The 26,503-nt window shown below is 44.3% G+C and overlaps 2 protein-coding genes and 1 non-coding gene across 11 annotated transcripts; 2 read left to right on the top strand and 1 right to left on the bottom strand.

The window, feature by feature from the left end:
* Positions 1 to 371: 371 nt before the first annotated feature.
* mars2 (methionyl-tRNA synthetase 2, mitochondrial) lies at positions 372 to 2,759 on the bottom strand. Its single transcript, XM_036523794.1, has 3 exons — positions 2,450 to 2,759; positions 2,026 to 2,360; positions 372 to 1,574 (listed from the first exon to the last, which is right to left on the bottom strand). The coding sequence occupies exons 1-3, from the start codon at positions 2,745 to 2,747 to the stop codon at positions 372 to 374; spliced, it is 1,836 nt and encodes a 611-aa protein (XP_036379687.1). The 5' UTR covers positions 2,748 to 2,759.
* Positions 2,760 to 3,451: 692 nt separating this feature from the next.
* Positions 3,452 to 16,732, top strand: aifm1 (apoptosis inducing factor mitochondrion associated 1). Of its 9 annotated transcripts, XM_036525614.1 has the most exons (26): positions 3,452 to 3,671; positions 5,422 to 5,546; positions 6,193 to 6,316; positions 7,059 to 7,085; positions 8,923 to 9,096; positions 10,091 to 10,165; positions 10,248 to 10,319; positions 10,400 to 10,471; positions 10,551 to 10,625; positions 10,722 to 10,799; positions 10,896 to 10,967; positions 11,068 to 11,136; positions 11,238 to 11,309; positions 11,744 to 11,877; positions 12,114 to 12,244; positions 12,458 to 12,548; positions 12,864 to 12,948; positions 13,049 to 13,125; positions 13,375 to 13,483; positions 13,608 to 13,715; positions 13,918 to 14,006; positions 14,241 to 14,381; positions 14,664 to 14,806; positions 14,928 to 15,052; positions 15,676 to 15,866; positions 16,261 to 16,732. In XM_036525614.1, the coding sequence occupies exons 1-26, from the start codon at positions 3,584 to 3,586 to the stop codon at positions 16,330 to 16,332; spliced, it is 2,619 nt and encodes an 872-aa protein (XP_036381507.1). In that variant the 5' UTR covers positions 3,452 to 3,583; the 3' UTR covers positions 16,333 to 16,732. The 9 variants fall into 9 exon arrangements, with proteins under 9 accessions (XP_036381507.1, XP_036381508.1, XP_036381509.1 ...); XM_036525615.1 differs by lacking the exon at positions 10,400 to 10,471 and having other exon boundaries at positions 10,530 to 10,625; XM_036525616.1 differs by lacking the exon at positions 8,923 to 9,096.
* A 745-nt stretch (positions 16,733 to 17,477) lies between these two features.
* Positions 17,478 to 17,549, top strand: trnae-uuc. The gene has a single exon. It is a non-coding gene; the product is annotated as a tRNA-Glu (tRNA).
* Positions 17,550 to 26,503: the final 8,954 nt, after the last annotated feature.

Below are 26,503 nucleotides of genomic sequence, written 5' to 3' on the forward strand. Positions count from 1 at the left end.
TAGGGTAAGCATATTTCTCATGTTGAACCCTGTGATTAGCAGCAAAATAATTATGGTCCAGATGAATGCTGTTTGGTGGGAACATTTCAGCTTTTTCTTTGGCAGGCATTTGTAAATTCTGTATGGTTAACTGGTTCTTGAAACAACATACTGCTGTCCCAGTGCCTCCTGTAACAATGAATTTTGCAGTTGTCCCATATGAGTAGATCTTTGTTGCCGTCCTATTGGCATAACCAACAGATCCTAAAATTATGCATGGAATGCAGGAGAACCTCTGACAACGCCATTTCCTAATTTAGATGTTTTTGAATGCCTTTTTTCCCCCCAAAGAAAAAAAGATCTCTGGCTCAAGTAAGTGCTTTAATAACATTTTATTGTTCTTGTTTAACAGACTTGTCTTTCTTAGTTTTCTTGGGTTTGCTTTGGTTGGCATCAGGCCTATCTAGCCTGCTGAACAGCACCCCTGTGTCTGGACCTAATTTTCGGCCCTCGAAGGGGCAGTTCTTCCCATGGTAACGGTTGAGGAAGTGAAGCGTCTCCCAGCCTCTCTCATCAGGCCCCACCCCCAGCCTGGAGAGGAGCTTGTCGGCGGTCGCAGGAACCACAGGCTGCAAGAGGGTGCCGTAGAGCCGCAGGCACTCCAGACAGACGTGCAAGATGGTGTCAAGCCAGAGCTGATTCTGGGGGTCCCTGAGGTCCAGCTTCCATGGAGCATGTCTTTGGATGAATCCATTAGTTTGCCGTACACACCCTGCGATGGCTTCCAGGGCCTTGTAAGCCTGCAGGCTCTCAAAGTGCTGCTCCACCACCCCCGGCAGCCTGGACACATCCTCCAGCATCTTATAGTCCTCCCGTGTGGCTCTTGTGTCTGTGTCGCCCCCTGCTGGCTCTCGGGGGAAGCACTTCTTGCAGAAGTGAGGATATACTTGGGCATGGTTGAGGGACGGGGCTGTGCAGCGATTCAGAAGCCCGCCCAGAGAGTCAGCCAGTTCACTGTTGAGCAGCTTGACCACCTTATCGTCATAATAGTCACAGTCTGAGTCGGGGACCCCCTGCCGAAGGAGGAAATACCGAATTCCGTCTACTGTGAATCTCTCTGACCTCTCTGCAGGGTCCACCACGTTCCCCAGGCTCTTTGACATCTTCTGCCCGTCGACCGTCCAATGGGAGTGCACGTATATGGTCTGTGGGAGGGGCATCCCGGCTGCTAGGAGGAACGCAGGCCAATAGATGGCGTGGAACTTAAGTATGTCCTTGCCCACCAAGTGATGAGCGGAACCCCACCACTCAGAGTGGCCCTCCGGGTATCCAGCCACTGTTAAGTAGTTGACCAGAGCATCCAGCCACACGTAGATGGTGTGGTCTGGGTCCCCTGGCACAGGGATGCCCCACTGGAGACGGCTCCTCTGACGGGACACGGAGAGGTCCGGAAGGTCATCCTGCAGCCACTGCAGAACTGCCCGGTAGAAGCGCTCTGGCTGCACCGCTTTGGGGTTGTCCTTCAGCCATTGCTGCAGAGGAGACCGGAATGCAGACAGACAGAACATGTAATTGTCCTCCTTCATCCACTCAACCTAGACATGGAAAAGGAAAAATGGATGAGCTCTGACATTCTCGCTTGGGTGCAGAGTAAGCAGCACAGTTTTGTCTTACATGAGGCGCACTTTCAGTTTACAATTAAGTACACATAATTTGAGATTGTTAAGAGCAGGTGTACGGTCTAGCAGTGTATGTATACGCATATATGGAACAGCTGACGTTCTATAACATATTAACAAAATCTTTCACAAAAATCATTACAGGCTTGATCATAAGCATGTTTATTTCTCAGAGCCATAAAGAAGCATATGCACACACAAAATATAAAATGTAAAAGATCTGAGCCGAGACGCTGGTCCAAACACCTTCGCCGTTTTGACACGGAGACGACCAAAAAGGAGCCACGGTTACGACTTGAACTTCCACTGCAAGAATAAAAACGCTCGCACAGTTCCGAAATGCTGTGGACGGCGCCACAAAACTAACCTTATGACCGCTCTCCAGTGATATCTTGATGGCTGTCCCTGCACTGTCAGTGCTGTCGCCCACCTGTGACGGCGTGAGAAAGCTCTCATCCTGTGTGGAGTACCAGCCTTCGTAGCAGCCTTTGTAGATGAAGCCATTGTTCTGAAGCACCTTCCAGAAATGCTCCACGGCGCGGCGATGTCGGTTCTCGGTGGTCCTGATGTAGTCCGTGTAAGAGACATTGCACCTTTGAAACAGATGCCTGAACGTGTCGGACACTTCTGTGCAGAATCTCCGCGGTTCCTTCCCAGCAACGTCTGCTGCTTGCTGGATTTTTAGACCGTGCTCATCGGTACCTAAAATGACCAGAGTGCATCTATTCAGTCCGCTTACCCTACTGATTAAGTTTCTCTATCAGACAGCATTATACACTTGGTTAACTTACCCGTCGAGAACTTCGATTTGCACCCTCGCATACGTTTGTATCTGTGCAGGTAATCTGCTGTCACAGCAGAATACAAGTGTCCGATGTGGGGAGCGGCATTCACGTAGAAGATTGGAGTAGTAATGTAAAAACAAACGTCTCTCTTATACGTGCACATGCGTCGCTCTGAGACTTTCGAAAATCCTACATAAGGCTCTAGGTAAACGTAAGACATACTCCGACTTTTGGGGACTGCACCCAGGAAGACGTAAACTGCTACCCTAACGTTTCTTACGACGCAAATATTCATCAATTTCATTGTAATACTGTTCATAACACGATGTACTATGTTACAGATACGTTGCTAAACCAGCAGAAGAGAAAATATTTGTAGGCATCAGATTCTTCTATTATAAACAAGTAACTAACGTCAGCTAGCTAGATTAATCATAGTTTGGTTACCTCGCTGGTTTACTGATGGTATTATCATTCCTTCGGATACATTTAGCTAGCTACCTATGTATTTGCTATGAATATCTTCAGCTGCAAGTCCAACCACTTTAGAATCGAGGGAGCTGATATTTCTCAAGTCCGAGGCATGTCCATGTGACATTGAAGTTTCCTTCCGGGTTTGATCTTCCTAATACGTCAGAAATTATGTCCAATCACAGACCAAAACTAGGAACGTCCTATCAGTAATTGCCCCTTCATGCATGCATTAGCCAATCTGAAATTAGAAACATGGGGCATGCAATAACTATTTATTAACATTATCAATGTTCAATCTAATAATTCAGCGAAATGTATTTGACCTTTATTTGCGTTAGCAAATAGGAGGATTCTATCCTCAGGGTAAGGTATTTCGAGCCAATCCGGTATGAAGAAAGTAAAAAGAGAAAATAGAACGAAAAAGTAACCAATGGGAATATTCGTGTGTGACTTTGCTGACCAATAAATTTGCAGAAGAGGCGGGATTTGTCTTGGCTCAGCGCGGGGGTTCATCGGGAGTTAGTAAGAGTGAGTGTTGGCCAGTGTCGGGATCCACGGCCTTAGTGAGCTAGCGTTACCTTGGAAAAGCTGTTTTGCAGCGTGTTTTTCTTCAAGGTACCGATTCGGCCAGCTAGCTTGAGCTACACAACCCGTACCAAAGCCAAGATGCTGAAGTGTAGGACAGCGTGGCAAAAGTTGGCTCCACTGGCCAGAGCCTCCTCAACTTTGTGTCGGCAAAATGTGAAGAGAACAGGCAAGTGACATTTTTAACTAGCCAACGCTCTGACAATGCTGACTGCACATGTCAAAGTGGACTTCCTAAAGTGGACCTCTTCATCCAGCCCGACATTGCTATGTTTACTTACTAGTTTAGGTTCTTTACTATGTGGCCAGCCTGCAGATACTGTAGATAGTGCGTTACCGCTAGATGAATGTGATATGAAGCTTGTGTTCTTTACTACTAGCTAGCCAGCTTGCTAGTTGGTTAGCAAACTGTTCGTGCAGGGTAGTTACCCTCTTTTGAATTAACAGTAAGTGATCCGATAGTTAGCTAGCTATCTTAACTATTGCGTAGCAGAACGCAAATTTTAGTTGGCTAACATGGTCGGATTTTGGCAACGTCAGTTCTACCTGATAGTCGCTACTTTAGCTTGCATTGCTAGCTATCATGCTAGCTATGGATGTGGACAATCATAAAGATAATTTACTGCTTGCTAGATAGCGTCTTATAGTAGTAAATACTAGCAAGCAAGACACTGCATTGCCAAATGATTAGGGTTGTGTCAAGCTGGTTAAAACTGCCTTCTAATGAATTATTTCAACTAATGCTAATGGGTAGTAACCTGTAGGCCTAGCAAACCAGATGCATTAACTGGCTAACGTTAGTTAATTATTGAGATGGTTAGCTCGATATTCGATAAATATAGATAAGAATGTGAAGTTTAATCGCACCGCCGACTATAGCATATATGACACTGCTAATTGGCTACATACTTCAGCATTATTTGAGGTTACGTGTTCGCTAGTGAGCTAACGTCAAGTGTGTGGACATGTTTGATTTAGCAATCAGCATAAGTTGACAGAAGTATCCGGTTTACGCTATCGGATGCTCACAGTTGATATCTTGCTAGCTGGCTAACAATGCTTACTATCTAGCTCGCGAGCTAGCTAGCTAACTCCTCTAAACAATTTTGTCTCGTGTGAACTCTGTGCCAAGGTCGTACACGGCAAGTTGAGCGACACGCGCCAGATAGATGGCGTTTCCTTGTAGTACTGATTTGGGATCAGCTATCCCAGAGTTAATCCCTCCCCCAACCACTTGGTGCAAACGCTGGAGCTCATCCCTGATCAGCACATAACTCGGCCTCAACACTGTTGTATGAGCTCCAGACCCATGCAGTGTCAACCTAACTTGGGGTTAGGGGTTAACATAATTCTGCAGCAGTAGAATTTCTTAAACCTCCCATATCTACCTGTTGTAGCACTTAAATCTTACCTTTTTATGGTACGGCGTTATGATTGCACTTTGGCATTACTTGTTGAGATGTTGATTGTTGCAGTATTTAGCCATATTCCGCATTCGGTTGTTCTAGCACTGTTGCGGTGTTGACACACGTTTATGTCTGATTTGCACTGTATGAAATTCAATAACTGCCGTGTTCTCTTATTAGTTGATGTACTGTGTCATTTATTTATAACCACTATGCAGTTCAGAATGTGAGAACATTTTGTACAATTACCGTTGAATAAACAAGACGACATATGCATGTTATTACTTTTTGAGTCCATACAGTCTGACTTCCAGCTTTTCCTTTTGATATTAATGTCACCTCACAATTTCAGAGTGTATGCTGGTAGGGAATAGGAGTAGTACATCTGGATACAGTTTCATAGTAAAAAAACAAAACGCCAACAATAAAGCAACACTCATTTATTCAGATTAATAACTGTACACAGGCTGTGTGTCTTTTACATACCTGAGCTTTCACTTGATGTTCCCACAGTGTTGAAGTGTGACAGCACGATGACACAAGTTCCGCGAGTCCAGATGTCCTCAGGGACTCCCGGAGGGGACAACACGCTGTACATTGTGCTTGTGGGTGCAACCTGTCTTGGGGCAGGATTTTATGTAAGTATTCATATTAAATGTACATTGTCACAGGTTTTGGTAATGAAGAGATGCATTGAGGCAGGGGGGCATTTAGTACTGATTGTTACATGGAGATTACTGAGAAATGGAGCAGGTAAAGTTTGTAGTCATGGTGGTGTAGAATTGTCTTGACTGCTGTCTCACAGCCTGTGTAGAAATTGCCTTATATTATCTGAGGACATTCATGCTCGTCTTTGCTCATTTTTGAAGTTTAGGTTGTTTGCCATTAACATATGCTCACATTTAGCCAACTGTTATGAATACACTAATTGTTAATACACTATTGGTTACAAGACTTGTATTCTTTTATCTGTAAAAGTATGAACATATTATTACACTGTGTGTGTTCTGAATCTGGCCATAATTCATTCTAAATAGTACAAATACAATCTTTATTCAGAATAAGATGTTTGTAAGGTAACATTGTTACTCTCAAACTATCCCATAAATGGAGTATTAGTGTGTACAGACATGGTCATGGTCTGCTAAATGATGTAATGTAATGTAGTGGTCAGTATCTGCACACACATTTCTGTAACTGCCATTGCAAAATGTCTGTATGTTAGAAACAGAAATCTATTGCCATGGAAACCTGTCTTTTTAAAAATCATATATTCATTTTAAGGCATACAGGACATTGACATCAGACAAGAGCAGGTACCATGACAGGATTAGTGAAATAGCTTCCAGACCAAGTAAGATGTCCCCGCAAGAACAGCCTGCAACATACATGCAGACTGAACCTACAGGTGGGTTTCAGACCTTTTTTCATTTTTTTTTTCTTTTTCTTTTTAAATTCTACAGCTGTATCTGTCCTTTTTGGTTTTGGATAGAAATTGTGGAATGATATTAACAGTGATGGCCAATTATTCTCTAGCTCCAACTTCTGTAGTGTTCTGAAGGCTTATCAAATGATTAGAATTTGAGGACATAAGCAACTTTGAATGAAATGACAACAGCAGTCTGATTGTGCCTTACAGAAATATTTTCTAACTAAGAGTAGATTTCAAGAGGTCTCGCATGACACAGTTGAAGGCAGTCCATATCAACATTTTGCCCTGAATGAACATACTACAGTACACAGAATCCTGCACCCAGATGATGCAGACACGGTGGAAAAAGTCTTAAATATATATAAAGGAAGCTTACCAATTATGCTTTCCATTTCAAACATACAATGGTTTGACAATAAACCTGTACGAAATAACAAGGAGTAACAAGTGTGAGCTTTTTAAGGGATTGGCTTTCTTGTTTTTAAAATGGATGTTGTGGCTTTGAGACCTCTGGTGTGGTGGTCTCTTTGATGTCCTCATTTGACCCATGCTGCCAAGTGGATTCATAACTGCAGCTCTATGTATAGGTTGCTTACATTTCCTGGTCCTTAGATTTCATGAGAAGATACTCACTTCCCTGGCATTAGTAGGGAAAATGCCAAATATATAGTGTAAAAAATTAATGTTAGTTGATTCTTTGCATTGTTTTGTCTTCCAGCGGAAGCAGAGGTGGAACCTTCAGGAGGTGAGAGTGTAATTTTAGTTGCAGTACCTGTCAAGATTCCTGTCATCCCCAGCCCATACCATACATTATCCAGAGGTGGCGGCTTGGCGTAGGGTTATGCAGTGGTGCTTGCCTGGCTTTAGTAGCGTGCTGCCTCTCTGTAGTTGATTCCAGGAAAGGAGAATGTCTACTCATTTGAAACCCCTGAGTTCCTAGGGAAATGGTCAAACTGTGTTGATGGTGGAATTATAAGAGAATTTGTTTTTGACTTCATGACTTTTCATCAATGTCCATGATATATCAATACTTTTTATATTTTAAAGCTGAAGTATACTTATTAGTTAACCGGTTTAACCCTAGCTGAATTAAACATATCATCATACATATTAAGAATACTTGACATCACAAAACAAGTTATTAATAGCCAAATTTATGTAGCTAACCAAAATATTGTATTAAAATGTTTATTTTAATAAAAGACACACCTGCTACCAAAATGTACTAAACCAATCAAAGGAGAGAGCATTTAAATGACCTTACTTTCTTACATAACGTGAGGTCAACAGCATACTTATTAAGGTCGATAGAGCTAACTGCTGTCCATGCTGTGCATGAAATGCATAGTTTTATGGGAGGCAGGTTGTGACAATAGGCATAAGAGAAAAGGACAGGCACAACTCTTTGGATATTTCTACTTTGAGGGATGCTGCTGTTAGTGCCTTTGTTGGTGCCTTTTCTCTTGGCAAAATGAAGGTAACCTTGGTGAAGCCACCCTCCCAGTCAGTCAGTCAGTGAGGAAGTGAGAGAAATTGTTTGGCTTTGTAGTCTATACTACTGAGTACCCTTTATGACCTTAAGATCAAATGGCTATCCAATATAACTGCCACCCACTGGCAGGAGTGCAGAATGCACTGAATGTATTTAATACACTGGAGACTAAAATTAAAGATGCAAATTGTTGTTCGATTCACTGATTCAGTAAAAATGTGTCAACTATCAGTGTAAACTCAAGCCACTGAGGATTTTACAGCACAACTTAAACCATGGTGTGTGGTCATAAGGTGCTAACAGTGCTCATGTTTGACTGGGTAGAGATGTGTCAGACACTGATTTGCCTCTGCAGAATCATCCTCCACTCTTTCAGAAGAGCTGCGTGCAGCTCAGCACACATCCCAGGGCCAAATACACACTCATAGAGTGGGAAAATCTGGAATCTTCCAGGTTTAACCAGTGTGCATTTGTAATGCATTTGCAGAAACTGAGTAGTTGCCCAGCGTATAGCAATATGCCTGGTCACTGTTTGACTCTGGCTTTCCTGCTATCAATATAACTGTGGCCTTATGTCCAAAGTGATAGTTTTCTCCTGTATTTCATATCCATGGTCAACAGTGAATAATTGGCTCCGATTTCTGGCTTTACCTCTACCAGAAAAACATGAGCATAACAAATGTCACTACTGATGACATGATAAAAGCAGGTTGTTGAGTCATTGTGTAGAGAACATAGAGCTTTAGTCATTTTAGGACTTCACAGTAAATATGTTTTAATGCCTTTCAGTATATTTTTGTAGACTTCTTTAAAATAACAAACTTGAAGTCGTTAGCATATCGATAAATGTATTTGTTGGCGTAACAAAACTGAAACAACAGTTTTGTCATTTCACACACCCCCCACCCCCCCTTTAATAGTGTCATTGGGCCATTACCTGCTTCCTGTGCTTATTTGGCTGCCTTGTTCCCCGCTGACCTTCCTGTCTGATGCCTGGGCACTGTAGCGTCTGAAGCAGATGGGTAGGGCAGGGGAGGGGTCTGTTGAAAATGGAACACCTTGACCTTGCATGTAATCTCTCACCATAAAGAGCCCGAGGTGCAGAGCACTGAAGAAGGGGCCGGGGTGGCCGAGAGTGAGGCCCCCGTTTTAGCCGAGGGGGAACCTCAGGAACAGCAGGCGGAGGGGGAGGAGAGCGCGGAGCCCCCCGCCCCGGAGGAGCCCACAGCCCCTAGTGAAGTGGCCGAATTGCCTGAAGCGCAAGGTTCTATGTCTCCCCAAATCCAGAATTAGCCCCCCTCCCACCCCCCCACCCATGAACCCCATATTCTCATTCTGTATAGGCCCTTTGTCCCCTGTATTGCATATAGCAGTGCTATATGCATACTGTACTGGAGTAAAAATGCCCCATTTGCTAGCACTGCTTGAGTGCACCTGCATGTACGCGGGTGCTGCATGTGCACGGATGCCCCCTCTGCGGGTTTGCATGTGGAACACGGCATGCTTTCCTGTTTACTAATTCACTCATTGTTTGCTCAGCCTGCATCAGCACTGCTCTCATCCATGGACTGACACTCTTTCTTCATCAAACCTCTGTCTGCTCATTTGTGCTTTTCACACTTGTACTGGGGGGGAAAAAAAAATAAAGTCTTAACATACCCGTTTGACCTTGTCATGTGATGTCACCGCCATTATGTTACTCCAGAATTCCATTGACCCTCTCCTCAGTCCAACCATGGTTTCTGTAGCTTGTTTTTGTATGGATTTGCCATGTAGACAAAGGCAGGATCAAAAAAGGCTAAAAGGCTTTATCAGCTCTGTTAAATGGTTGGTTGGAACATGGATATGGTCTCTTGGAGTTTGCCTTGTCTATGTGGATGCCTCCTGGTATGTGGAACTCCTTGCACACATGTCTACAAACCTGAATGGAACCCATACCTGTCCACTCTCTTTTCCTGTGTCCTCAGTCAAAAACCTGAGTTGAAGGTTTTCGAATGATGATTAACACAGCTCAGACTCTTTCTGCTTCCCATCCGTCTCTCTTTCTCTCTCCATAACTTGAATGTTTCAGGGGCATTCAGGTGTTTGTGCAATTGTATTAGTGCACTGTGGTTCGGTATGAAAAAGGATTGTCCGGCCTGTTTGATGCTTTCATTATCTTACAACTTTGTTCTGTCCTCCCTCCCCCCCAAAAGTCCTTGCCTTGTGTTAGATTTTTTTTTTTTTTGTTTTGAATTAACATTGGGTCGTGCCGACAGTGGCCGCCCCCGTTTCGGAAATGCCCTCCCCGGCGGAGCCTACAGGGCAGTCCCACACTCCTGCAGTGGAGAGCGGTAAGACACCAGTCAAGAGGATATTTTTCCCTCAAGTGTAAAAATTTTCAAGTCTCCTGAATGTTTTGGATTATGCCACTAGAAGTTGCACCTGTTGTGGAAACAGCAGCTGAAGACACTCCAGAGGTGACCGCTACCCCTGCGGTCGAAATTGGTAAGACCAGGCTCAAGTGAAGAAGGGCATTTTTCGGTAGTGGAGATTTTTTTCCCTTAATGTTCGGATTATGCCAACAGAACCTGCACCCATGGCTGAGCCCACCCCAGAAAAATCGTTAGCACCACCTCCCTCGCCTGCAGTTGATAGTGGTAAGACTCAAGACCAGTTGTGAATAAACTGCCCAAATTTTGTCACAATGTTCTGAAGATGTTTGGATCGTGCTGACAGAAGCCGCACCCGAAGTCACAGCTGCCACAGCAACGGAATCGACGGAGCCCCCCCCGGTGTCTGAGGTCCTGAGCGGTAAGACCAGAAAGCATGTTGGAAGAGGAGCTTGATGAAGTCTTTTCCCAGACTGAGGAAGATGAGGTCTTCATAATTGTTGGGTTATGCCAACAGAACCAGAACCAGCACCAGCATTAGAAGCAACCCTTGCAGAGCTGACAGAACAGCCCTCTGCACCTGTGATCGAAAGTGGTAAGACCTGAAAGCATGGAGGAAGTTTTTTTTTTTTTTTTTTTTTTTTTTTTAAATGAAAGGCTACTCGTCGTAACATTGAGGTTGCGCTAACAGAACCCGCAGCAGTCGGTGAACCCATCCAAGAAGAGTCCCCTGTGGAGCCACTTGCACCGGCCTCTGAGAGTGGTAAGCACTCGTGAAGATCAGATATGCGTTTTTTTTTTCTTATTCTCCAAACAAACCGAACAAGCTGTTTTTCTTCTCGATGTTGGCCTCGTGCGAACAGAACCCACAGCTGTGGCAGACAGCGCGCCTGCAGAACAGATCGAGTCGTCCACATCCCCAGTGCAGAGTGGTAAGGGTCTGCACGAGTGGAGACACCAGATTTTTACCTGCTTTTTTTGTTGGTTTTGATTCATGGAAATTTTTTTCTTAACGCTTGGGTTGTACTAACAGAACCTGCCCCCATAATGGAAAGCGCTCCTGCAGAGTCAACAGAGCAGCCCCCAGCACCTGCAGCCGAGAGTGGTAAGACCTGATGCCAGCCAAAGCTGGGGTATGGAGGGCCTTGCCCCTCCTAGACACGTGATACTGTTACCAAAATGGGCCGTTCACTCGTTTGGTTTTCTCTCTTTTTCTTACCGTTAATGGTCACATTAATCATATTTGATTTTGGTTGTTCCTTATTTTTTAGGTTATTGATGGCGATGTGTTTTCTCATTTGTAAGGCTAAAGGATAAGAGCTCACACATGGCTGAATTAGTCTCCTTCCCTCTCCTACTGTTAGTGTTACTGTGTTGATGTTTTGTCATGTTTCCCGGATGGGTGAGATCAGGTGGCCCCCCCGCAGATCTCGGTCCTATGGGACCCGGAGCAAGAGGGGCGCCAGCCTTTTCGGGGTTGGCCGCCGGTGGGCACACCGCCGGTAACACTCGCTTTCTCTGTCTGTCGTTTTGCCTCAGCCCCAGCGGTGGAGGCTCCAGCTCCAGTTTCCCTCCCTGAAATCCCTGCCCATGCCCCCTACCTGCTAATTGGTGGTGGAACCGCCTCCTTTGCTGCTGCCCGATCCATTCGGGCAAGGGATCCAGGAGCCAGGGTCAGTGAGCCTATCTAATCAAAGGATTAAACCTGATTTTCTGATGGATAATGGCAGTGACCACAAGTGTCTGTGCTTGGAGCAGATCATTCACTTCAGAGCAGGGTTATTAAGTTGTTGGAAGTTGAAGGGACTACCCTGTCACCCTCAGGATTAAACCACTACAGGTGCACTAAGCTGGATATGTTACCGCGTTATCCTGACCTGTGGTTTGATGTTTGGGGCGATGTGCACAGGTGCTGATTGTTACAGACGAGCCAGACCTGCCGTACATGCGCCCTCCTCTCTCCAAGGAGCTATGGTTTTCCGATGACCCCAGTGCCACAGAAACCCTCAGATTCAAACAGTGGAACGGCAAGGAAAGAAGGTGTGTCCTGGGTCCCCCCTGCACTGCAAAGGCAACAGAATAAGAGTGAATGTTACAGACTGTATCTCTGACATTGTACTGATTGGCCAAACTGACTGTTGTTACCGTTAATATTGACGAGATAGAAACCAAATCTCCAAACCAAACCAAATAATCATCTGTAGTTGTAATGGAGATGGACAATTAATGCATGCTTTCTGTTTGTTTTTCTAGCATCTATTTCCAGCCTCCGTCGTTTTACGTCAGCCCCCAGGATTTGCCTAAAGTGGAAAATGGCGGAGTGGCTGTTCTCACAGGCAAAAGGGTGATTGTCCATACAGATCTATGTTAAACATCCTCCTGCCATCATAACTCCTTTTAATCCATTTTATAATTGTGACGATATTCATGAAATGAGCAGAGCGCTTGTGCATTTAATCCGTCAAAATGGGTTATATTTTTACCTGCTCCAAAAATAACCATGAACTTGTTTCACGTAGGAAATTGATTCAGTATTAATGAGGTTTGCAGGCGAATGTAAGATGGGAGGTGTGTCATGCTACTGCTGAACTGTGTATCCATAACGCTCTGTAAAGTTACCGTCATCTGTGACCGAATGCTGTTCTTCCCTCCGTCATAGGTGGTGCACATGGATGTAAGAGGGAACAAAGTGCGTCTGGATGACGATTCTGAAATCTCCTACGACAAGTGCCTGATTGCCACAGGTGAGCTGGCATAAGCTGTGGGGGGGCACAGCTCCTGTTGAGTGTCAGAAAGGTGTTTCCTGTTGTCACAGTCACATTGAAATTGGTTGTTGTTATTAAGGTGGAGTCCCACGGAACATGCAAGTCATTGAGAGGGCAGGGGATGAAGTGATGAAAAGGACGACACTCTTCAGGAAGGTACCTGTGAATTTTGGTTTGGCTCTGGGGCTGGTCTCCATGGTGTTCGTCACATGCGATGTGGTCTACGTCGAACGGCAGGACATAATGTACCATGTCTGTGAAGATAAAACTAAATAAATGCGTCACCTGTTTCAATTGACTTGTGTCCACGGAAAATGTCATAAGAGAGATGGCTGTTCAAAGCTTAGCCATTGCTTTTATGACCCATGTGCAAATTTCAACTCCCAGTTTCTCTCCTGTGTGTAGATAGAAGATTTCAAATCCTTGGAGAACATCTCCAGAGATGTCAAATCAATCACCATTATTGGAGGGGGGTTCCTCGGAAGCGAGCTTGCCTGTGCCTTGGGCAGGAGATGTAAGACTGTGCTCCAAACTTGCTATGAAGTGATTAGTGCACTCAGTGCCTGTCTGGGGAGGGGGGGAGGGAGTTCACAAGACCCTTGTGGTGATTGTAATTCCCTCTTGTCCCTCGTAATCAGCAACTGAATCTGGCTTGGAGGTCATGCAGATGTTCCCGGAGAAGGGTAACATGGGCAAAGTGCTGCCGGAGTATCTGAGCAACTGGACGACACAGAAAGTGAGGAGAGGTGAGGACAGCCAGTTTGGCACCTTCACACCTTTGCACACACCTTAACTCGCTGCTCTCTACCAGCCGCGGGTGGTGCCGTGACCCACTTTGAGACTGAGCTGCTCCATTTACAGCTTCCCTGATTAGATAGATGCGTCACACAGCAAATGACTGTGCTCTTTGCTCTCTCTGCATAATTCTGTTTGGTTTTTATATTACAGAGGGGGTAAATGTCATAACCGAGGCGCTGGTGAAGAACGTCAGCTTCCAGGACGGCAAGTTGGAAATCAAACTGAAGGATGGCCGATTGGTAAGGGCAGACTGTCCCTTCAGGCTATGCTGCAGAACGTTTGTGTTGTAGTGGTAATGGTAAATGCAGGGGTTGCAAAGGGTTTTCCCCTATGCAAGCTTTTGATGAATTTTGACTGGGACAAACCCTGTAGCAGAAGATCTGCTAGACTGCTGAAGACTGCTGTAGCATTTTTTAGAACAAATATGACCTGCAGGTGTCTGCGTCTGACATGTCCCTCTCTGTCTCCCATAGGTGAAGACTGATCACATTGTAGCTGCTGTAGGCCTGGAACCCAGTGTAGAGCTGGCTAAGTCAGCCGGCCTGGAGGTGGACTCAGATTTTGGAGGGTACAGAGTCAACGCTGAACTCCAGGCTCGTTCCAATATCTGGGTGGTAAGCTTTTTTTTTTTTTTTTTTTTTTTTTGGGCTTTGATTAGATTTAATGATATTAGGTTACACTCACAATGCAGCTCTTGACTCCAACTAGGGAATATTTGAAAAACCATCTTTGTAGATGTTAAACTATCTCATTGAACAATAGAAATCTAACTTGGGGCCCTTGTTCTTAACTGCAGTGGATCACAAACTTCCTTCTTGGGCCTTGTTTTGACTTTGGGGTTGGACATAGGAATGTATTGTGTAGATGAGGGAGCATCACTCCTCTCGCACCCCTAGGCTGGAGATGCGGCCTGCTTCTATGACATCAGATTAGGCCGTCGGCGGGTGGAGCACCATGACCATGCGGTGGTGAGCGGCAGGCTTGCCGGGGAGAACATGACCGGGGCCAACAAACCCTACTGGCATCAGTCCATGTTCTGGTAAGGCTGGAGGTGCATGGTGGTCATTGTTTTTAAGAAAGCTACAGCGGATCGGGTACGATCATTGCCTTGATCCCATCTCTACCCTCGTATCAATGACCGTGTGGCTTTTGTCTCCTAGGAGTGACCTTGGCCCTGATGTGGGCTACGAAGCCATTGGGATAGTAGACAGTAGTCTTCCCACAGTTGGAGTGTTCGCCAAAGCTACTGCTAAAGACACCCCCAAAGCTGCTACTGAACAATCAGGTACACTCTACCAACGCACTGACACCAGAGAACAGCCAGTCAAATTTAATATGAGCTGCTGAATTCAGTATTGGAAAAAGTTTTATGTTTATCTGCATTGCCTTGGTGGGTACAGTTCCTTCTGTAAACAGCAGGCAAATTGGCAGTGTATCCATGCTTAACAAAAGCGTGACAGATTATGAATTGTCAATTTGCAAAAAGCAAAACGAAGAAGTTGAGGCTGCACATCAGTTTCCCTGTTGCTCCTTAACAAGGAGAAATCAAAACATGCAGCTCTGTCTCCTGGTAAATATCCGTCCCATGTATCACAATAATAGCCTGGTGTGGATTTTGATGTTTATCTGGAAAAAACAGAGCATTTTTTGCTCAGTTGTCACCTCAGTTGACCAGTGGACCAATCTAATGTTTTGAAGAACACATGCAGAATACTGCATATAGACGCATTGCACTGTTATTACAGTGCAGCCTGTGCATCCACTGGAGATGCATTGTAGCAACATTGCTTACAAATTAATTGAGATTCTGATAAAAAAATGGGTTTCCTTTGAAGACGAAGGAAGGAATTTGTGCTGCTGAAAGACAGGACTCTGGTAACTTCCTCTGGTAATTTCCTCTTGGTGTAGGAACTGGAATCCGGTCAGAGAGTGAGACTGAAGCTGTTGCCAGTGGTGAGATGCTTGCAAGTACCGCTTCTCCTCAGGCACCCCAGCAGGAAGAGGATTATGGGAAAGGAGTCATCTTCTATCTGCGGGACAAAGTGGTTGTGGGCATCATCCTGTGGAACGTCTTCAACAGAATGCCCATTGCCAGGAAGGTGTGTGACTCAACTTTTGCGTAATCATTTACACACATGGAAGTAAGCATTGAGAATGATTTTAATAGAAAGTCTGTCCTCTAGATAAAGTGCTTTTGTTGTTACTTACTAGACATGATAGGCTAGGATGATATACAGTGCATCAGATGCTCAGAAAAAAGCATAAAGTAAAAAATGCTTTTATACGCCATAATAGACTTGGAAAATTAAATTCCTTGCACATTAACAGGATTTTTAAGTTGGATGAACTGTCTTGCAACCATATTATATTTTGTCCTGTATAATGAATGCCTGTCTGTTTGTACTCTTTGATAACTGTTACTTTAGATGCAAAACTACTTTTCAAGCCTGGAATGTTTTTGCCAAAACTAAAATGTTTAATTTTTTTTTTCAGATCATAAAAGACGGAGAGGAGCATGCAGACCTGAATGAAGTTGCCAAACTTTTCAACATTCATGAAGACTGAGAGTAGATCGGAGACTTAGTCATCACCTTACTAAGCAAGGCCTTGAACTTTTACAGTCATTGTCCTGTTGTGGTGGCCCTAGCAGTGCCGATGAGGTACCTGCAAAAAAAGGGAGACACTTCGGGCACAACATGTATTTCCTGTACATTTCTCATCGTCTGAGTCAGTCGGCAAGTTTGTAATTTGTATTGGATGAACCGGACTTCTCCAGACTATTCTATTAAAATTGGTGAATAGGTGTGGGAAAAAAACATCTGAAGTTGTTGATTTATCCTCTCTCCAGCTCGATTATAAATGTATGTATTGTGATGAAGGTGCAAAGACCAATACCCCACAACCCCCCTCTTTTTTAAGACATAAACCTAATGGCACTTAAAGATGTTTCTCTCACACTGGTGTGGATAATTATTGTAAGAACTTCTAAATAAAGTGAATGAATTTTAAATTATAATGGACACATCACGTTTGATTACTGTGCAGAATTCCTTCTCTTAAATCTGAAGCCCACGAAATTCCAATAATAATACACCAATCGTCAACTTTTCTGTGCATCACATCAAAACTGCAACCAGCAGCCTGCCTTCACTAGAATTAATTCATAATGTGTTGCTGATAGTTCGCTACCATAGACAAACATCCTAAAACATGTCAAAATATTTCAAGATATCAAGTACCTTTTAAATTTATTGAACAATTCATTATGTGAGTCACCCTGAAGTTGAAGAAGGCAAACGATAAAGCGCAACTTTCAGACAACATTTTGTTGCTGTTTTTTCGTTTTATGACTTAAGTCGACGTTTTTTTCATGACCGCTTGCTCACATAAATATTTGGTTGAGACCCGGAAACAAAGTGGGTCTCAGTCCAGTTGCTGGGTTCTGGTCGATTGTGATCGGGGGAGGTCCTAAGTTCATCGTTTAATTCTTTAGGTGTTCCCAGGGCCAACACCGGGTGGAGACAAATTCCCGTAAAGCGAACGCATACTTGTGTCGTGGTTGCATAGATATTTGCACTACATTTCTGTACGAAACGTTGCGACAGACGGTCATATATAATTTTTAATTGTATATTAAAAATAATTAAATAGATGTTGGCTAGACATTTATCAAAATTCTTATTTAAGCTTTGTGGAACACAAGCACGAACTCCCATATGGTCTAGCGGTTAGGATTCCTGGTTTTCACCCAGGCGGCCCGGGTTCGACTCCCGGTATGGGAATAAGTGTTCTTTTGTTGTCTCCTTGTGGTTTTTAAGTAGATTTTCTGTTTTCGTTTTACAGCTTATATAGCTCCAAAATTGTTACTATTCACCGTGTTTTATCATAATTTAAATATTTTCCCATTTTGTCAATGTGTCATCACAAGCTATTCTAAATTGCAATCTAATTTTTCAGCCAACCAACGTTATCTGAATATTTAATAGTTACCCAGCTAAATTGTTCACTATTGACGAACAAATGTTGCATATTTTATGCTGGGTGGCATAACTATATATTTTTCTTTGTTAAACATGAAGAGAAAAACGGCGTTACTCTTACACTATCTAGTAAACTAATAAGGTTTATAGGCGGGTCACACCCCTGATTAAAACAATAGGGACTGTCACCACGTTATATGGCGGTTTTATAAGTGCAGACATATTCACGCTTTCTCGGATCTGTTGGTAATGAACAGATGTAAGCATATTTATTAATCGTATAGTAGCGAATGTGTGATGGGGTTTGTAGTTTTTCTGATTGGAACTTAAGACGTGTGTGACGTCCGCGAGGATCTCCGAGCCTACAAGGATCCCGATTGAGGATGTTGGCGAGTGTTCGGGAAAAAATGTGACTCGCCCACACCAGCCAATCGAAAGAGCATTGTAGCTTGCTATTTGCTGTCCAGTTAGCTAGCAAACGGTGTAATAGGACATCCAGATACTTTCGCTTGTATTTTAACGGGGAAACAATCGTGCCGACACGGGGAAAAATTCAACAATTTGGCAGGTTGAATTTAACTTTTATTTCCCCATCCAGATTAAGCTATTGTATGGAGGGTGGCGCCGAGATGAAATACTTTTGTTTGTAAATGTCCGCGACTGAGTTTATAACGAGTAACTTTCTAATTGTAATCATAGCTAAATGGTGCGACGCTGTAGATGAAGCGAACGTTGCTAGCTAGCTAGTTGGCTAGTTTGCTTACTAGCGAGTCTAGCTGACTCCAACTAAGTAAAAACTGAAACGTAGAAGTCTGGGTAATAAGATCAGAAGCGTTCAACAGCACGTTCACGGTAAGACTGACGCGCTCATAATATGCTGACATGGCATACTGATTTTTGTAATTGTGTTGTGTTTTCTCTCACTAACTGTCTAGCTGTGTACCGAATTACCTGAAACTTGTCACCCTTTTCTCTTGCCTAGACAGAAAGCTGGCAGTTCCACCCTAGTATTATTAATGAAGTCCTCTGGATATGTTTTGTCTTTCCAATCAATTCAAAAGCCTTTCGCGAAGTCACTGCTGGCTAGATGTTGCGCGAAACTATCCGCAAAGATGTTGTGGAGGTGTAATTTTGGAAGGGGTCAAAGACGCATCAACTTAAAAAATCGGATAGGGGATGTGTCTTTTTAAATTGTCTCTATGTTATGAATTTGCGTCCATGTGGAGAAATTGTAGCTTTCCTCTTGGGAAAAGTAGCCTAACTACCTACGCAACGGATTGAGAAATCAAATTGTATGTTATATGTGATTGTAGTTGCAACATGTTGACTAATGCCAAAACAGGTAGTGACCTGTGCCGTCAATGCACATAAATTGTCTGTGGTTTCTTAGCTGGCTATGACACGTGAATGTATACAGAAAGTCATCGGTTCATGTTCAAGATGAAAGATGGTATACTGTAAGATGATACAACGTTACTGTTCCCCTGAAGAAGCATGACAGAGCACCAGTAGTCGGACTGCCTCTTGTGCTTCCGCCGCTTTAAGTTTCACTCTCAGTCTTATGAGTATTTACCATGTGCTGGTCGTTGGTTTAAGGGAATGTGTGTGGAAAATGGGGCGCGGTGTCTGGCTCCGTATGAAGTGGTCGTGTAACGGACACTAAATCTTTGCGTGTTGAAGGGTAAATCAATATTTCCGCCCTGCCAGGAAGCTCATAATGTTCTCGCTATATTGAATGATAGGCATAGATTAAATACCAAGATTGAGTACATGCACTCCGCTTTTCATATTCTTCTATGACCCATGTTTGTCTCACAGAACTTGCAGTTTTCATACGTCTGTTCATTGTCCACCACTGTTATCATGTGGACATGTACGGCTTCAGACAGGATCCTTTCTTGAAACTACGTTTTCCCCCTGAAGTTAGCCCTTGATTTATTCGCCATCTGTTGCTAATCCAAGTGTTTGCCAGATGTTTACATTCGCGGGTTAGGATTCTGACCTTGTGGGAGATACAAGTCCTGGCAGTCTCCCTCACGCTGTAAGGTTTTTCTGCGATTGCACAGCACTAAGGGGAGTGAGAGAATGCTTTAGCATTCTCCGGTCTTTGCCTGTCCTGGAGGAGGACCCTCCCTGAGAGCTCCGGTCGGCACATCTACGGAGCAGACCAACCCCCCCCCCCCCCCCCCCCCCACTCGTGTGGCCAGCTGATGATTGGCCATTTCAGTCTTCTGAAACCAATTATCCTCCAAAAGAGGATCTAAATAAAGCTGTTTGGAACATTGCTGTTCTCTACACTGTCGTGAGCTGAGATGCCTCCTTTCAACAGTGCTCCCTTACGGGTCTTCCCTGGGCTCCCCCTCTTCTGCTTCAGACAGTCATGTGCAGTGACCCCGCTCTGCCTTTGAACCTTTAGCCGGGGGGGGATTTCTCAGTACAATGGGACTTGAGTTAACTGCCCTTTCCTTTCATGGAGGGCGGGGATTATGATGCTGGAATGAAAATGGGAGGCATTAGACATCAGTTGGTGGTGTGTTCGGGCAGGCTTAATGCACAAGCAGGCTGTCAGCGGAGCTAATGGAATCCCTGGTACTTTCCGTCTGATGTGGAAGTCACTGCTGGTAAAGCTATGTGGTCTGAAATCTTTAAAGGGTGGGGTGTCGAGGACCACCACAGAGAAAACCGTCTTTCTGTTTGAATTGCTTTCAGCAATCAACTTTTGTGATTCTCTCAGTTGGCTTAGTGGTCTTGTTCCTGCTGATGTTCGGTGTACATTTGACACTGAGACCTCTCAGGTCTTGGTGGTTCTGTGTCCAACATTGTGCAGAGTCTTAGGTGGCCCGCGATTTGGCCAGAATGGAGAAGAGCCACATGGAAAGTTGTGTTATCCACCGGCTGCTGCCACCTTAGCATAAGGCTTGAGCTGGTCGAGATTTGGTGGCATGGTTCTGGGAACATTCCCGTTTGGCGAGGGAGTCGAGGGAAAATTAATATGATTTAGGCTTACTCGGGTAAAGGGGAGCTCGATAAAGAGTGCCAGTTTTTAACCTTCTGACTCAGTCACTCGGGGCTGTGCTAAGGACTTTTCATCGCAGAGGGGATCCAAACCCAAATACAGAAAGCAGGGGCAGTAACCTGGATATAATACGATACTGTCTTACTTTCCCCCCATTGTTAAGGAGGAAGTTTAACAGGGGTGAACTGTTTGTACAGAGGCATGTTATAGCATTTACAACAAGTTGCAGTCATGTTGTTGTTAGATGTAAGCGAGGATACCAAGAAGATAAGACTAACTGGGCCAGAGTGTACGTTCACTTTAATTGAGCCTCGGATGCACACAAAACAATGTGGTTTGCCTCTGCAGTCAGAGGTGCTCTACTCCTCAGAAATGGAAGTTTAGATTTTATTCACAGATCTGTTTTTATTCCGAGTTCCTGCCCTCCCTGCCATGAGGAATAGAAATTTCTAATGGTTTGTGTCCTTACAGCAAAAAGCAAAATGTAGCTAATGTGTACTATGCAAACAAATCTAAGAACTGCGGACAAAGAGAGCTAGCTCCTCTATCACCTTAAAAGAATTTCTGGTATGTTGCTGGGGAAACTGGGGTTGATGATGTTCCTCATTGTTGTGCAGTTATTGCAGGGAAGCCATGTGACCTGAGTTTTGTGTTCTCATTGTGATGTGTTTGGTTCATGATTTTATATAAGAAAATGTCCCTAGGGGACTTCCAATAGTAACTGCATACAGGCCATTTTTTTCTCTAAAAACACTCCCTGGTTGCAGTAGATTATCTTGAATAGACCGCTTTGGAAACTTTGCCTTGGATTGTGCAGCTTAATTTGATAGTACTGTGAAAATATGTGGGTCACACCATCTACAAATTGGAGAAAGTGTGACTTGAGCTGCTTTTGAATAGCCTAATTCACTGGATTAATGGGATCATGACCTTGTTGTAAAACCATGTTAAACAGAATATATATATATATATATATACATATATATATATATATATATATATATAATATTTTAGTACTGTTGAGAGAGATGTGTAGCTCTGGAGGTTTGAAGCAGCTAGGACCCTTTTAGAGATATGCGAGATGCAAACATCTCTTTACTGCCTGTGAGAGCAGCTTGCTTCTGTGATGGTGGCCCGCCTTTCTCTCGTAACGTTGGCGTGGTGATGATCATGAGGGGCAGATCTACGCTTCGGGGCCATCTCCCTCCTCAGCATTAGCTGCCCAGATTCCCATTGGCTTGGCGTGTAACCCAGGGATGATCTTGGCAGCTGGGACCCTGATCCTTGTGGTCCCCCTCTGGCCCCCAGAGAGACTCAGCTCAGTGTGGGAACATCAAAACCGCATCCAGCTTCTCCGCTGAGCAGCTACATGGCCTTCTTTCCGGAGAGCACTGAGCCAAATTTATACATCAGGAAAAATACAAACAAGGGAGAACAAAATGAATATATGGAATCAAATTTAGAAAGCAATAACGTATCAAGAAATTATATAAACAGAATTATACCTGAAAAATATGAAATGCATTGACTTAAGAGTGCAGAACAAAAGATGTTGGTTTGCTGTGATGGCAGGTTTGCCAACGCCTGGTGGTGACTGAAGCTGCAAAAGTCACTAAGTTGAGTTCTGTTGACGTCTATCTTCATGCTACCACGGTCTTCTAAACATGACAGATTTTGAAGCTTAGTAGCACAAGGCTGAGTGCCATAGTGGTTGCTTATGAGGCGATTTCCATATACAGTGTGATCTTAGGCCTGTTGATAGGGTGTCATTGTCTTTAAGCTGTCACAAATTAGGGCCCAACAGATTTATAGGCCATAGCAACAGCGTTTTTGTGCTCAGGCTCATGTTTGCTCTTGTAGGAGTGGCTTACATGTTTATGGCTGTCATGCAGCTGTACCAGTTAATGGTTCCTCTGCTCCATATTTGCACGCCACCATTTAAAGTTAAATGAAACGGGCAGGTTTTCCTATTGCTACACATTGTCTGATATTATTCATTTTGTCTAAAATTTAGCTCAGAACAGAAATTTGCTGAAGTTGTTTTTGTGTATGTGTGTGTGTGTGTTACAATGCTTTTCATTCTTTGTTGCCATTTGAAATTGTGAATGTGTACTGTCCCTAAGTCTCTTGTCTAACTTGTCATCTTGTCTGGAATGCTGCCTGGTTTCCAGGGCTAGCAGTGATACTTCATTCAAGTGAATTAAACTGGAAGGGGAAAAAAGCTAATACAAGAACAAGTAAGGGAAAGTTAACAGCATGCAAATGCATAGTTAGATAAAGAGAACAGGAATCACGTTTTACCCTCATACTATCAGAGTGCATAAACACTTCACATTCAATGTACTCTACAGTTTCTGCTTCACAATCAGTATTTTATTGGTCATGTTACCACACAGAGAGCAAGCCCAAGGCTTCACACTGGAAGCGTACAGTGATATTGAGTCTGTATATCTCCTTGAAGCTCCATAAATTAATGCTTCAATGTCATTGTAGGCCTTCTTCCTCCATTTTCATGTGAGAACAGGGTACTCGGGGTAGGCCTCACCAACCCTGCGTCCTTGCTGTGAGTGGAGAGTGGAGAAGGCAATAGACATCCCTGGTATCACTGCTTGTTCTTCCAGAGTTCATCAAAGCATGCTCCCGCCTCACTGCCTATTATTAGTAACCGGGCTCATGCCTCAGAGTGGGAGGCAACAGAGGGCCCGCCATGCTTTCCAAACACAGACCCTCTTGTTTTAAAACATGTCCACCCTGTTTGTTTTTCCCTGCATAGGCTGAAGTTGTTTCCAGAAGCTCAAACAGGGGTGATGTCGGCCCTCCTGTTAATGTGTAACACGTGGCTTTTGTTCGAGCTTCAGGTAGCTTGCAGGGCCGACATTTGAGGGCTGTGACGTCAGTACCACAAGAGTATGGGCCTTTCAGGATTTTTATAGTTAATTAATGGTGAGGCTTGGGGGTGGGGGTGGTTCCCTGTGTGCAGAGAGGGTGTGTGGCTGGCGCCAGGGCAGTGTGTGTTTGCCTGTGTGTTGCTGGGGTGTTCGCGGGAGTGGTACTCGCAGGGCCTAGACTGCTCTCAGCTGTTCACCCCATGCCATCTGCTTGCGGATATGTGTCAAGGGGGGTGTCTGTGTGGAAGTGCCGAGAGTGCAGTCGGCATCTCCATCGTAATTTTATTACAGAAATATGTCTGGGTGGGAGTCTCCTCTGTTTTAAAGGGCTTTTGCTTCTTCCTCTTCCGTAGACTAAAACTAAGGACCGATATCTGATTCTGTGATTGTTTGAAATTGTGAAATCGGCACAAACGTGTCACGCCTTTAAGTCAGTCCTCATCTGTTCCCAACTCTGGGGTCAAATGTTTTAAGGCTGATTATTACTGGAATGAAGAGCTCTGTGTAGGGGACTGCCTGTTAACAATTAGGCTATTGTTGTGTTTTTCTGTGCTGCAGTGTCATCCAGTTAGGCCTGTGTATGTGACTGTTTCCACATCTGAACCTTTTCAGACTAGAGATTAGTGCTGTATTCACCTATTTATACCGAACATGGTGAATGCTCCTGCACTGGAGTAAGTCAGTGTTAAGCTTCCCGCTAGCTGTGCAGCATATTCTCCATGCAGAGGGGCGTCTCACACTACTCACGGAACATGATGTTCTCAGGGACACATTCGCTGTTTGTGCATTCAGATGTGAATCTGTCGAGTAGCCCACATTACTGCACAACTGCATCAGTGGTGCAGGTTTGAGAGTGCCTGAGTGTTCAGGATGCAGTTGGACAATGCCTGAGTGAGGAGCAGGGCAGCATCACTTAGCCGTTCAACAACACTGGAAGCCTGAGTCAGTCTGCAGCACTGTCAGCGATGGGTCAAGTGCATATGGTGCCTCCGGTTGTGGACCGTTAAAGCCTAAAGGCAAAAATCTGCCATTGAACGTGTTTATCCGGCTTATTGTTCTGTTTGTGATGGTGTAGCTCCCCTCCCGCACTCTTGCGTACCTCTGTCTCGGAACAGCCTGTCACTGAGGTCACACAATGGGGCCTCACCAGCTCTGTGACCAGGAGAGGCTGGAGGCTGAAGGGCTCTTTTCATATGGGTTCATCTCTCTCTGCTCTGTGCTTAGTTGGCACATAGGCCTCAGTCTGACTGCAGTGCATTAACTTGAAGTAACCAATCCTACAAAGTTCTGTTCTTTTTGTTGTTACATTGAGGTAACAACATGAGTTTGTAGCTCCTTGAAATTAACAAAAAAATTGTGTTGGAATCTGAAGGAAAAAAAGAAAATCAATGAGGAGCATTTTGATTGGACCTTAATGTGTTATGGAAATATATTAACCCTAAAAAAGTGTTTGGTTGGACTTGGCAAACCTTTAGTTAGTTCTTCACATGGTGATGCTACAATTTTGGTTCATTTTGTGACTACTTGAGTCGGTTGTCACTTCTCACATCGAAGTTGGAAACATTTGACTACATGCCTGTTCTGGGGCTTGACTTAAAGAAACCCTGCTGAACCATGGACCTCTGGGACCAGGACTTGCCCTTTGGTAGGTTTGTGCTACGAAGCATAGAAGGGGTTATTATTGATTACCAAGTCCCTATTGGTTTTACCCTGCATTGAAATTCTCATCAGATCTCATCGCATCAGATATCACCAATGACAAACCACAGAAACAACACCCTCTTCTTTCCCACCTTTAACTTGTGTTAGAATGCTATTAGCTCCGCTACCAGCAGGTGGCATGAAGGTTATGTGACATCCCTTTGTGTAAGTATGTCTGTCCGTCTGTCTTTGAACAAGACGCCCACAAAAGTGGCGGACGTATTTGGGTGAGACTTGGTGAAGTGATTGGCTTTGTTACGGGGAAAGGATGATTTGATCTGCTGCATCAGTTGTTACCTGTCAAAAAGGCGTGTATTCCACTAAGCACCGCTCTAGTTTCAGTGAGCCTTTCTCGACTGCTGCCTGCTTTCGCAATGCTTTGTTCGCACCCATCAGCCCCCCTGCACATGGTGTGTTGCCTGCTCTCAAGAAAACCACAAGGCGCAGAGCTAGGGTTGAGGCGTCCGTGTATCTTAGGTCCTCAGTTTGGTTGTCTCCTGTGGATTGCGCACAAAGAGGAAAGAGTTAACTCCCCTTCTACGTGGTCTGCCCACCCAGACTACGCGAGCCTCTTTGAGGGCCTCACTGTGCCCGCTGCCCCTGCCCTTTGCCGCTGTTTGTACAAGACATGGCTTTCCTGAGTGCCCGGTGACTCATAAAGCAGTCATCACCTGACAGAGAGGTCCTCACAAGCACAGCTTTGTCCTCAAACCACTGCAACAGGCCTCTGTTAAGTTCTGTTTTTAGTGTTCGCCTTTTTGCCTCGAGGGCGTACTTTTTTGTACACAGTGTTATCTTTGTCGATATGGACCGAATTTGGATCATTTTTTTTTCTCTTAAAGAGGTACTTTTGAACAGTGTCCATTTATGGTCGTAGGAAAGTACCTGTTGACTGTTGAGGGTACAGGATGTCCTGTGTGATGACAGGTGGAATACAAAAAGAAGGTGAAATATCTTGGGTTCATAAGTACTGTGGCATTCTCAAAATGTCTGAGGAGTGCTGAAAGCACACTGCTTACTACGACGAGTGATGAATGCAGTTTAAAAGAGTAAAACCATGGTATGAGTTGTGTCAGCGCCTTGTAGCAAAAGTGTGGCATCTGCACTTAAAATGGGATACACTGCAGAAAAAACCGTCCTTTTAGTGGCTT

Source organism: Megalops cyprinoides, chromosome 3 (genome assembly GCF_013368585.1).
Source record: "Megalops cyprinoides isolate fMegCyp1 chromosome 3, fMegCyp1.pri, whole genome shotgun sequence".
In the NCBI taxonomy this organism is placed as follows: Eukaryota; Metazoa; Chordata; class Actinopteri; order Elopiformes; family Megalopidae; genus Megalops; species Megalops cyprinoides.

What these genes read in the sequence shown, in the direction of transcription:
- mars2 (XM_036523794.1), bottom strand. Translation starts at nt 2,747, where the DNA reads ATGAAATTGATGAATATTTGCGTCGTAAGAAACGTTAGGGTAGCAGTT. An exon ending in CAAATCGAAGTTCTCGACGG is followed by an intron (nt 2,361 to 2,449) that starts GTAAGTTAACCA and finishes TGGTCATTTTAG; the next exon opens with GTACCGATGAGCACGGTCTA. An exon ending in CACTGGAGAGCGGTCATAAG is followed by an intron (nt 1,575 to 2,025) that starts GTTAGTTTTGTG and finishes TTCCATGTCTAG; the next exon opens with GTTGAGTGGATGAAGGAGGA.
- aifm1 (XM_036525614.1), top strand. Translation starts at nt 3,584, where the DNA reads ATGCTGAAGTGTAGGACAGCGTGGCAAAAGTTGGCTCCACTGGCCAGA. An exon ending in TGCACCGGCCTCTGAGAGTG is followed by an intron (nt 10,968 to 11,067) that starts GTAAGCACTCGT and finishes TCGTGCGAACAG; the next exon opens with AACCCACAGCTGTGGCAGAC. An exon ending in CACATCCCCAGTGCAGAGTG is followed by an intron (nt 11,137 to 11,237) that starts GTAAGGGTCTGC and finishes TTGTACTAACAG; the next exon opens with AACCTGCCCCCATAATGGAA.